Source organism: Mobula birostris, chromosome 22 (assembly GCF_030028105.1).
Source record: "Mobula birostris isolate sMobBir1 chromosome 22, sMobBir1.hap1, whole genome shotgun sequence".
NCBI classification, from domain to species: domain Eukaryota; kingdom Metazoa; phylum Chordata; class Chondrichthyes; order Myliobatiformes; family Myliobatidae; genus Mobula; species Mobula birostris.
This window is the reverse complement of record NC_092391.1, coordinates 51551375-51563998: the sequence shown is the minus strand read 5'-3', so window position 1 is coordinate 51563998 and position 12624 is coordinate 51551375. Positions and strand designations below refer to the sequence as shown.

Genomic DNA, 12624 nt, shown 5'->3' with positions numbered 1-12624 from the left:
ATGGTGGTGAAGTTCATGTCTATTGTATTTGTAGATGGGTAGAATCCACAATTTAATTAGCATTCAACTCAAGCCCAGTTTCTAATGAAAGTGTCAGCAGTTGAAGTCATGCCTCTGACATACAGTGTGACAGTAGGAGATACAACTGGCGATGTTGTGGTGATGTTCGATTCTGGATCTTCCCTCAGGTGATGTATGGAGGCCGCTGCATCGACAGCTTTGATCGCCGTATCCTCACCACCTACATGGAGGAATTTCTGGGCGACTTCATATTTGACACTTTCCAGCCTTTTCACTTCTTCCACAATGATGAAGTGGACTACAAAATTCCAAAGGATGGGAGCAAAGACGATTACACTGGTAAACCGCGACCAGGAGTTCGGGTTTGACTACACAGTAGATGGCTGGGCTTGTCAGTTAGGACAGTGGCAGCTGGTAGGTTATGCAGTGGTTTGGTGGGTGGGCTACATTTTTACATTCCCAGTGATCTATATAAGCTGCCAGCATAGGGTTAATGATGCCAAGGTACCTGAGGTGCCAGGGTGGTTCACACTCAGCCTACCAGGACAGAAGCCTAGAGTAGGACGTCTGATTTCCAGGGTGCAGACCTAATTAGGGAGGGTCCAACTGGCTGATTTCTCACTCAAATCACCAGGCTACAGCCATTGTGGTGTTGGGAAATCCTGTACAGTCACTTAGATCATAAGGCCCTGGAGAGAATCATCAATGTAAAGATGGAGAGCTTTCTTGGGCAATGTCATTTATCAGCCCTTTTAACTTTATCATCCCTCCAAGCACGTGCACCCATTAGCTGGTGCAGCTGTAATGGGGTCCCTGCGCATACAAAGGGAAAACGCTGAGTTGGACCCATTGGACCAACTGTACTGTCCTGCTGTTTTCCTGGGAGATCAGTATCACAGCTGTCTGACTACACTCCTGGTCCGTGTACAGAAATTGGTCTGTTACTGACCTTGGAGGGTTGAAGATTTCACAGTCTGCACCCTAATCAAAGCTCCAGTGGTCCAGAATAAACTGGCTGATCAAAGTGTAACCACCAGTAGGGATGAAGGGTTGGCCTTCTGGCAGGGACGTGAGGTTGGCATCAGCAGGGACATGAGGTTGGCATCGACAGGGACGTGAGGTTGGCATCGGCAGGGACGTGAGGTTGGCATCGACAGGGACGTGAGGCTGGCATCGACAGGGACGTGGGATTGGCCTGCCATCAGGGTGTACGGGTCTTCTGCTCTCTGTTACTTCAATAGGATGGAGGATGTTTTTGACAAACATAATGGAATTATCAATTTCCAGATGAGATTGAATCTCTTCCACTTGCAAACACTCCTGAAGTATTTGGACTTCACCCCAATGCTGAGATTGGTTACTACACACAGGCAGCGCGCAGTATGTGGGGACACCTGATTGATCTCCAGCCTCAGACAGGTACCTCAACTGTTTCTGTGTTCATCGCCGTCCTACCAGCTGTTCACGGAGGACAGATGACCTCATGAACTAGGTTCTAATTTACTTCCATTTCATTTCAGTTTCTAACTGTACCCTGAATGTCACCCATTATTACACCACTCCGTCAGCAGGCTCAGCCAGTCTAGGGTCCCAGAAGCTCCTCCATCCCATCTCAGGACAAGTTCAAGTTTAAATTTAATTGTCATTCAACCATACACAAGAATACAGCCAAATGAACCGGTGTTGCTCTAGGGCCAAGGCGCAAAACACAGAACAACGGTCACACTCGGTGCATATAATTATTATACAAAATAAATATATATGAATAATATTATAGACTGAGTATCTTGGCCTGTAGATTGAGGGTACATAGACGTTATGCTGAAGCCAAGTTTCTGCAAGAACAGCCCTCGCCCTGCTCCATCCCAGGGGCCAGTCCTTGGGCAAGCTACACCTGAGCCTTCTCACTCCATTACCTGGAACCTGTCACTCCTCAACCCAACCCCAGGATCTTCCTATCTCCACATTCTTCCCCCACACAATTCCAGAACTGTCCCTGTCCCATTGGTCTAGTACCTCTTGCCTCCTCTTCTGTTCTCTGTGTCTCTGGAGTCTCTCTACTCCAAGACTAACCACACACACCCTGTCTCTTCACCCAGACTGTACAAGGAGAATAGTGACAGGGCTGGTACAGACCACCTCCCAATAATGTGATCACCCTCTAATGCCTGATGTGATTCTCCTTCTCACCACTGTGATTGTTTCTTTAACCAAGGTCATCCCTCCCCATCTGATTACTCTCCAACCTAGCTGAAAACCAGTAACAGGAGCATCAATCTACCCCTTGTGCTTGAGTGCCTCTTGCCACACTAATCAAATTCTCTTGTCTAGGGGAAAGTGGCAGTGGGATGGGTCGTGATGGGTACATCGAACACGTGGCCAAGGATATTGAGAGCAAGCTCCCGACCCCTTTTGACCTCGATGCTATCTATAAAAAATTAGCTCTGCAAATTACTCCAACCACAGTGGTCCTGCTGCAGGAACTTAAACGGTTCAACCTACTGAACAACCGAATTATGCGATCTCTGCTGGAACTGCAGAAGGTACGGCAGCTCCTCCCTCCCCCACCCCTCTTTCCCTGTCCTCGCTTCTCCTCTTCCCCTCACTCCCCTCCTTCCTTGTCCCCTTCACCTTCCCCTCCCTCATCCACTCCTCCCCCCCTCCCTCCAGGCTTTCACAAACTCTCAGCCGATGTAGGGTGTCTAAAGAGGTTTCAAACTTGTGTGCTGTGTCATTGTAAAACTCAGTCAGTTTCAAATTCTGTTTCAAGCCTAGAGGTTGTAGGCCACTGCATGATCCTGTGCTGGTCAACTATACAAATGAAAATTGTGTTTTCAATGTGAAACACATTTGCAGCTGTTTCTGGGCGATTTGGTAACGCCTGATGGTGTATCATCCAGGTGACACAAGAAGCTAAGAGAATAGGAGGTCTCACCATTCACAATGAACATAGCTGATCTTCACTGGCCTCAACTTCTGTTCTGTGTCATTCCTCCACCCCCTCTATTCACCAGTCTTCCAATATGTATGTGTTTCCACCTGTAATGTATCCAGTGATCCCACCTCCTCCAGTGTCTGGGCAAAGATTCACCACCCTCTAACAGAAAACATTTCTACACACTAACCGACCCCTTACTTTGCAGCAATGCCCCTGCATTGTGACTCTCCCACTCATGCAAACATCTCCTCTGTCAACTTCCTGAGGACTTTAAGTTTTGAAGTAAGTGCTAAGCTCCAAGGAGAGTACAGGCCCAAGCAGATGACCAGACATTTCCTCAATGTCACCCTGGTACCTGGTGCAGTTTCTGCAGCGGAGTTGCATGGATAGGATCTTCCTTGTCCTTTTACAGCATTGCAGATTTGTTGTCCTGTCTTTGAATCTCTGTACTGCCCCAGGGCACTGATCAGGCTGGAGAAAACATGCTGCTACCACTCACAGAGGAGCTAGTGGGGGTAACGTATAGTCTCGAAACCATTCATTGGGCTACGCAGAGGCCCATGTTTGCAGCACAGAATGGTGTGCCACAGACAGCCTGTATGGGGCGGATGGGATTTCAGTGCTAAATGCCAAACCCATGCTGATGACATGCACTTGTTACAGGCCCTGGCTGGTGAAGTCTGGGATTTCAGTGCTGAATGCCAAACCTGTACTGATGACGTGCTTGTTATAGGCCCTGTCTGGTGAAGTCTGGGATTTGAAAGCCAAATGCCAAACCTGTACTGATGACGTGCTTGTTATAGGCCCTGTCTGGTGAAGTCTGGGATTTGAAAGCCAAATGCCAAACCTGTACTGATGACGTGCTTGTTACAGGCCCTGGCTGGTGAAGTGGGAATGAGCAGTGAGCTGGACGAGGTGGCACGAGCTCTCTTCAATGGACACATCCCTGCCATCTGGAGAAGACTAGCTCCAGACACTCTCAAGTCACTTGGCAACTGGATGACCCATTTCAAGAGGAGGTTTGACCAGTACGCTTTATGGGTTAGTATCAAAACAAGTCCTCAGAACATAAGAACCAGGAGCAGGAGTCAGCCATCTGGCCCTGTCTGTCGTGCCTGTTCCGCCATTGAATAAGACCGTGGCTGATCTGTCTGTGGATTCAGCTAGTACCCTCTTTTTCCCATAACCCTTAATTCCCCTACAATGCAAAAATCTATCCAGCTGTGTCTTAAATATATTTAATGAAGTAGCTTTGTCTGCTTCCCTGGACAGAGACTTACTCTCTGGGAAAATCAGTTTCTCCTCATCTCTGTCCTAAATCTTGAGGCTATGTTCCCTGGTTTTAGTTCACTTACCACTGGAAACAACTTTACTGCCTGTACCAGAAGACCAAAAGATATAGGAGCAGAATTAGTCCATTTGGCTCATTGAGTCTGCTCTGCCATTCCATCATGGCTGATTTATTATCTCTCTCAACTCATTCTGCTACCTTCTTCCTGTAACCTTTGACACCCTGATTAATCAAGAACCTATCAACCTCTGTCTTAAATATACCAAATGAACTGGCCTCCACAGCTGTCTGTGGCAGTGAATTCCACAGATTCACCACCCTCTGGCTAAAGAATTTTTTCCTCATTCCTGTTCTAAATAGACACCCCCAATTCTGAGGCTGTGCCCTGGAGCCCTAGACTTCCCCCACTGTAGGAAACATCCTCTACACATCCACTGTATCTAGGCCTTTCAATGTTCAATAGGTTTCAACGAGATCGCCTCTCATTCTCCTAAACTGCCATGAGTACAGCCCAGAGCGATCAAATGCTCCTCATATGTTAACCCCTTCATTCCAGATATTCTCATGAACCACCTCTGGGCCCTCTCCAATGCCACCACACCTCTTCTCAAATAAGGAGCCCAAAACTACTGTCAATACCATATGGCCTGACCAATAGCTTATAAAGCGTCAGCATTACATCCTTGCTTTTATATTCTAGTCCTCTTGAAATGCATGCTAACATTGCATTTACCTTCCTTATCTCCAACTCAACCTGCAAGTTAATGTTTAGGAAATCCTGCATGAGGACTCCCATGTTCCTTTGCAGCTCTGATTTTTGAATTTTCTCCCATTTAGAAAACAGTGCATGCCTTATCCCTTCTGACAAAGTGCGTGAGCAGGCACTTCACTACACTATATTCCATCTGCGACATCTTTGTTCATTTCTCCAATCTGTCTAAGTCCTTCAGCAGACACTTTGTTTCTTCAACACTACAAGCCCCTCCATCTCTATTGGTTTTTAAAAGTTTCCCAAATCCTCTTTCTTCCCACTAAGTTTTGCTATATTTTGCCCTGCCTTTTGCTTTTATGCTGTCTTTGATTTCCCTTGTCATCCATGGTTGCCACATTCTTTTTTTTTTAGAATACTTCTTCATCTTTGGGATGTATCTTTCCTGCACCTTCCGAATTTTCCCCAGTATCTTCAGCCATTGCTGTTCTGCCATCATGCTTGCTAGTGATCCCTTCCAATCACCTTTGCCCAGCTCCTCTTTCATGCCTCCAATTCTCTTTACTCCACTGTAATACTGATAAATCCAATTTTAGCTTCTTCTTATCAAACCTTTTTTTCTCTCTTGCGCATCAAGTGTTGGTCGTTTATTTATTTTTTAATTGGGTTCTTTCGAGTTTCTTGCTTCATGGCTACCTGTGAACAAGCAAATCTCAAGTTTGTGTAATTTATACATTCTTTGATAATAAATGAATCTTGAATTATATCATATTATGATCACTGTGTCCTAAGGGTTCCTTTACCTTAAGCTCCCTAATCAAATCTGGGTGATTACATAACACCCAATCCAGAATTACTGTTCCCCTAGTGTGCTCAACCCCAAGCTGTTCCAAAAAGCCATCTTGTAGACATTCTAAGAATTCCCCCTCTTCGGATCCAGCAACAACTTGATTTTCCCAAACTACATGCATATTGGAGGTGGAGGAGATGGCAGTGTGATGCAGCTTGTGCGGCCACTACAGTGGATTATATCTGTAATTTGTCAAGTAGGGTGCCGTGCACAATCCTGATCTGATGGAGACAGACATGAGAGAACGGAGGAACATCTGGAGAAACTTCGGAAATGCCTTTTTTGCTGCCGCTGCTACTGTGTGATCCAGAATCTCTGGAGGGGAAGGCCCCGAGTCCTTGGTTTTGCCTGATGCTGGTGGTCAGGACAGGGTCAAAGCGCTCGGCACAGATGGTGCTCAGTGTCGAAGGGCTGGTCGGAGGTTCGAAGTTTTCAGACAGACTCAGAGTCAGTTGTGGTTGGGTGCTTCCAATGCATCAACAGTTGTCGTTGCCTGAAGGTTTATGGCAGAGAGAGTTTCTCCCTTCTGCCGCCTGCTATCGGGGTCTATCGGGAGTCGACTGGAATTTTGAGACCTTTTTTTAACCGTTCCCATAGTCTACTCTTTATCAAATTATGGTATTGCTTTGCACTGCTGTAACTATATGTTATATTTTTAGATTAGATTATGAGAACACTCAGTCCTCTTTTATTGTCATTTAGAAATGCATACATGCATTAAGAAGTGATACAATGTTTCTCCGGAATGATATCACAGAGAACAGGACAAACCAAAGACTAACACTGACAGAACCACATAATTATAACACATAGTTACAGCAGTGCAAAACAATACCATAATTTGATGAAGAACAAACCATGGGCACGGTAAAAAAAAGTCTCAAAGTCCCCGAGTCGATCGACTCCCGAGTCCCCGATAGCAGGTGGCAAAAGGGAGAAACTCCCTACCATAAACCTCCAGGCACCGTCAACTTGCTGATGCCTTGGAAGCAGCCGACCACAGCCGATACTGAGTCCATCCGTCTAAAAACTTCGAACTTCCGAGCAGCCCCTCCAATACAGCCTCCCGAGCGCCATCCTCTGCCGAGCGCCTTCGACCTCGCCCTGGCCGCTGAAACACCCAAAGCCGAGGATTTCGGGGCCTTCTCCTCCGGAGATTCCGGTTACCACACAGTAGCAGTGGCAGCGAAGCGGGCATTTCAGAAGTTTCTCCAGATGTTCCTCCGTACTCTCACGTCTGTCTCCATCAAATCAGAACTGGTCACGGTACCCTACTTGACTGATTACAGATACCATTCACCGGACCATTTATGTGGTCTATTCAGTGTTAGTCTTTGTTTGTCTTGTTTCTTTTGTGATATCACTCTGGAGGAACATTGTATCATTTCTTAATGCATGCATGCATTTCTAAATGACAATAAACGAGGACTGAGTGTCCTCATAATCTAATATTGAAATCCACCCCCCCCCCACCCATCCCATGATTATTATGACATTGCCCTTTTGATATGCCTTTTCTATTTCCCGTTGTAATTTGTAACCTATATCCTGGCTACTGTTCAGAGGTCTGTATACAACTCCCATCAGGGTCTTTTTACCCTTGCAGTTTCTTAACTCTACCCATAGGATTCTACATCTTCCAATCCTATGTCACTTTTCTAAGTATTTCATTTTTACCAACTGAGCCACCCCACCCCACTTTGCCTACCTGCCTGCTTCTTCTTTTGATACAATGTGTATCCTTGGATGTTAAGCTCCCAAGTTTGAACTTCTTTCAGCCACGACTCAGTGATACCCGCACCATCATACCTGCTTATCTCGAACTGTACTACAAGATCATTTACTTTATTCCACATACTGCGTGCAGTCAAACATAGCAGTTTCAGTGCTGTATACATCACTCTTTTTGATCTTGGCCCCCTGTTATGTTTTAACTCATCCCACTGACAGTAGTTTTACTTAGTTGTATACCAGCTGCCCCATCCCCAGCCCTATCACTCCAGTTCCTATCCCCCTGCCAATTTGCTTTGAATCCTCCCCCACAGCTCTAGCAAAACTGCCTGCAAGTATATTGTATGAGTTGTATGACCTGGTGTTTTTGAGGTGTGAACGGAGGTCTCAAAGGTGCATGATGGTTGCGGCGTGGCATGTACGCCTGAATCAAGGTGGCAGGGCTTGGCCGGAGAGCAGCGAATGAGCCAATGTTTGGCCATTGCTAAAGCGGACTTGGAAGTGATTCAAAGTGGTAGGGCCAAAGTGAGGCAGAGTCGAGGCTGTGAGGCTCAGGCCTGAGAGCAAGAAACAACCCACTGTTTGACCAATTTAAGCGCCAGGCCAGGTTGAAAAGGTCAGGGTTTCGGGTTTGGATGGAAGAAATGGGCAAGGTTTACTTGTCTGTGCACTGAACTGAGGCTGTGGCCTGCAACTAACGGGCTCTTGGGTCAGCTGTAGTGCTGACTGGCTTCATGTCTGTGGCTCTCTTTCATGAACTTCAGTTCTGAATGTCATTTGCTTAACTTTTATTGATAGCACTATTTTTTTTTCTGCACAGTGGGTATTTGACGGTCTTTTTTAATGGGCTGTATTGGGTTTCTTTGTTTTGTGCTGCCTGTAAGGAGATGAATCTCTAGTTTGTATATAGCATACATATTTTGATAATAAATGTACTTGGAACTTTGAAACAGGCCTTTCAGCCTGATTCATACATGCTGACCAAAATGGTCATCTAAGCTAATCCCAACCTTTTGCGTTTGGCCCTGTATCTCATTCCTTATACTTGTCCACACACTTCTGAATGTTGTGATTATACCTCTGGCAACTTGTTCCCTATCCCAGCACCCTCCCATCACCTTTATATATTTCCTCTCTCATTTTAAACCTGTATCCTCTAGTTTTAGACTCCCCTACACTTGTACGATGACTCTGAACTGCCCTATCTCTGCCTCTCACAGCTTTATAAACTCTACCAACCCCTCAGCTTCCTCAGTGCAGTGAGAACAGTGCCAGTCCATCCTATGTCACCTTGTAACTACAGACAACATCCTGATGAATATCCTCTAGTGCTACACATCTAAATGTTTGGTGACTAGATCTGTACACAATTCTCCAGTGTGCCATAACCAATGACCTGTACAGCTAAGAACTCGAAGTCCAGCTCTCATAATCAATAGCCCTGCCCGTGAAGCCAAGCAGTTCACAACCCTGTCACCCGTCTCACCATTTTCAGTGAGTTGAAAGTCTCTGCACACCATCACCTGGAGTCCCTGTCATCCACTGTACATGTCCAGCCAGTGGGAAAGGGGAGTGGGGGGGAGAATATTTCACCAGATGCTGATGTGGTTAGCCCAAGTCTGGTGCTCTCACTCATTACTTATGCCTGATGTTTCTAGGTGGACGAAGGTGAACCCAATGTCATGTGGCTGTCTGGACTGCACATCCCTGAATCCTACCTCACAGCGCTGGTTCAGGCAACTTGTCGCAAGAATGGCTGGCCACTCGACCGCTCCACGCTCTACACTCAGGTCACCAAGTATGCAACTGCGGAGGATGTTGTGGAGCGCCCTGGGAACGGTGCGATGCCATCTCATGGCTTTGTTGTCATAACTCATGGACGCATGGCACATCGAGTTTAAAGGCTCTTGCTGTTGTACACCGTACACCTTGCTCTTCAGCACATTCGTCTGGCACAGGCTGTGTGTTACTCACAGAGTTGCTTCCCTGTTCTCCCATTGGAACCACTGAGGTCACCCAACCCGTGAGACTCAGTTGGAACCCCCCCCAGCCTGATAAACATTGCTGGCTATATTGTTTTTGTGCTTTAGATTCTCATGTTAATCGCCATTGTCTCCTTCAGTGAATTTGTTTTAGGCTGTTACTAATGTTGTGTTGTGCTGTTCTGCAGGCTGCTTTATTTGTGGTTTATACCTGGAAGGAGCTGACTGGGATATTGAAGGGGGCTGCCTGGTCCGCAGCAAGCCCAAGGAGTTGGTGACTGAGCTTCCTGTTCTGAAGGTGATCCCCACTGAGAGCCATCGCCTGAAGCTCCAGGTCAGTCCAGGCCAAGCTGACGTACATGTCCACTGAATGGATGGGAGCAAATCTGGGCATTCTTTCTTTCTAATCACAAATCCTGAATCCTGCGATTAATGATTGGATGAAAGTGTTTCTCCCTCACTCCAGCCTCCCGCCACCCCACTAGGAGTAGGGTTCCCCTTGTCCTCACCTACCACCCCACCAGTCTCCGGGTCCAACATATTATTTTCCGTAACTTCCGCCACCTCCAACAGGATCCCACCACCAAGCACATCTTTCCCTCCCCTCCCCCCTCTGCTTTCCGCAGGGATCGCTCTCTACGCAACTCCCTTGTCCATTCGTTCCCCCCCCCCATCCCTCCCCACTGATCTCCCTCCTGGCACTTATCCTTGTAAGCGGAACAAGTGCTACACGTGCCCTTATACTTCCTCCCTTACCACCATTCAGGGCCCCAGACAGTCCTTCCAGGTGAGGCGACACTTCACCTGTGAGTCGGCTGGGGTGACATACTGCGTCCGGTGCTCCCGATGTGGCCTTCTATATACTGGCGAGACCCGACGCAGACTGGGAAATCGTTTCGCTGAACACCTACGCTCTGTCCGCCAGAGAAAGCAGGATCTCCCAGTGGCCACACATTTTAATTCCACTCCCATTCCCATTCTGATATGTCTATCCACGGCCTCCTCTACTGTAAAGATGAAGCCACACTCAGGTTGGAGGAACAACACCTTATATTCTGTCTGGGTAGCCTCCAACCTGATGGCATGAACGTTGACTTCTCAAACTTCTGCTAATGCCCTACCTCCCCCTCGTACCCCATCTGTTATTTATTTATATACACACATTCTTTTTCTCTCTCTCCTTTTTCTCCCTCTGTCCCTCTGACTATACCCCTTGCCCATCCTCTGGGTTTTTTTCCCCTCCTCCCCCTTTTCTTTCTCCCTAGGCCTCCCGTCCCATGATCTTCTCAAATCCCTTTTGCAAATCAACTGTCCAGCTCTTAGCTCCATCCCTCCCCCTCCTGTCTTCTCCTATCATTTTGGATCTCCCCCTCCCCCTCCCACTTTCAAATCTCTTACTAGCTCTTCTTTCAGTTAGTCCTGACGAAGGGTCTCGGCCCGAAACATCGACTGTACCTCTTCCTACAGATGCTGCCTGTCCTGCTGCGTTCACCAGCAACTTTGATGTGTGTTGCTCTGATTGCAGGTCTGGTTTACACAGTGAGGAGGGTTGTTAACAGGATATACAGTACTGTGCAAAAGTCTTAGGCATCCTAGATTTTTTAATATAAATTTCATTTTAGCTATTTATTTTTTGTCTTCTACATTAATGTGTCAGTGGAGAAGAGCAATTTTTTTGATACCCTAACATTCATTTTCCAAGAAAATTAACTGTCACAGAGAAATGTTTGTATTTTGTTAAAGAAAGTAACATATAAAGCTATAGACAACTTTTCAAATAATAACTTGATTACTTTGTATGTACAGTATATAGCCCAGTGCATGATTAAACAAAGATAACAATGATCAATGATATAATGAGTTGAATGAACCAAACTGATTGACTGAAACAGAAACGGGTGTAGAAGGAATCAAACTGGGTGAAGGACAACCAGACTAAGAGGTGAGGCTGTGGCAGGTGTTTAATCTTCAAATCATCAACTCTTACACCGTGGCAAGTGTGAGCAGAGCAACAAGACACAAGGTGGTCGCCCTGAGTCAGCAAGGTCTCTCCCACGCAGAAATTTTGCGGCAGACAGGAGTTTCAAGTTGTGCTGTCCAAGCTCACCTTGGACAGCCAAAGTCTGCAGAAGGACTGTGGCAAGTTCTCCAAGATGCTTGGAACAATCTACCAGCCGATTTTCGTATAAAACTGCATGACAGTGTACCCAAGAGAACTGATGCAGTTTTAAAGGCGCAGGGTAATCACACCAAATATTGATTTGATTTTAGTTTTTTACTATTTACTGCTCTTTACAGTAATTTTTTGATATTTAGAAGCTTTTCATTTCATTATTGTTGAAAGCATCTTTGCTTTACAGTATTTTTTTACATGTGGCTAAGATGTTTGCACAGTTCTGTAGATCAGTTGGCGATCTGGGCAGGAAAATGGCAGATGATGTTTAATCCTGACAAGTGTAAGCTGTTGCTCTTTGGGAGGTCAAATGTAAGGGAAAAGTGTACAGTGAATGGCAGGACATTTTAGGGCACTGGAGATACCAGAGACTGCAGATATGGAATCTGGGACAATAGTTAAGTGATGGTGCATCGTGGATGGGAATGATAATTGTGTCAGGTCGAGATAATTTGCCTGGGTCAGGGACTGCATCTGCTGGAATCTCATAGTCATAGTCATACTTTATTGATCTCAGGGGAAATTGGTTTTCGTTACAGTTGCACCATAAATAATAAATAGTAATAGAACCATAAATATTTAAATAGTAATATGTAAATTATGCCAGTAAATTATGAAATAAGTCCAGGACCAGCCTATCGGCTCAGGGTGTCTGACCCTCCAAGGGAGGAGTTGTAAAGTTTGATGGCCACAGGCAGGAATGACTCCCTATGATGCTCTGTGTTGCATCTCGGTGGAATGAGTCTCTAGCTGAATGTACTCCTGTGCCCACCCAGTACATTATGTAGTGGATGGGAGACATTGACCAAGATGGCATGCAACTTAGACAGCATCCTCTTTTCAGACACCACCGTGAGAGAATCCAGTTCCATCCCCACAACATCACTGGCCTTACGAATGAGTTTGTTGATTCTCTTGGTGTCTGTTAC

At 46.1% G+C, this 12624-nt stretch overlaps 1 protein-coding gene across 2 annotated transcripts in view; it reads left to right on the top strand.

Moving 5' to 3' along the window:
• Positions 1-12624, top strand: part of dnah10 (dynein axonemal heavy chain 10) — a 283837-nt gene that overhangs the window by 262606 nt on the left and 8607 nt on the right. For both annotated transcript variants that reach the window (XM_072240729.1, XM_072240730.1), the window contains 6 exons: positions 189-360; positions 1309-1440; positions 2353-2564; positions 3833-4000; positions 9199-9379; positions 9711-9856. In XM_072240729.1, the coding sequence (XP_072096830.1) occupies positions 189-360; positions 1309-1440; positions 2353-2564; positions 3833-4000; positions 9199-9379; positions 9711-9856 (1011 nt within the window). The remainder of the gene's footprint in view (positions 1-188; positions 361-1308; positions 1441-2352; positions 2565-3832; positions 4001-9198; positions 9380-9710; positions 9857-12624) is intronic.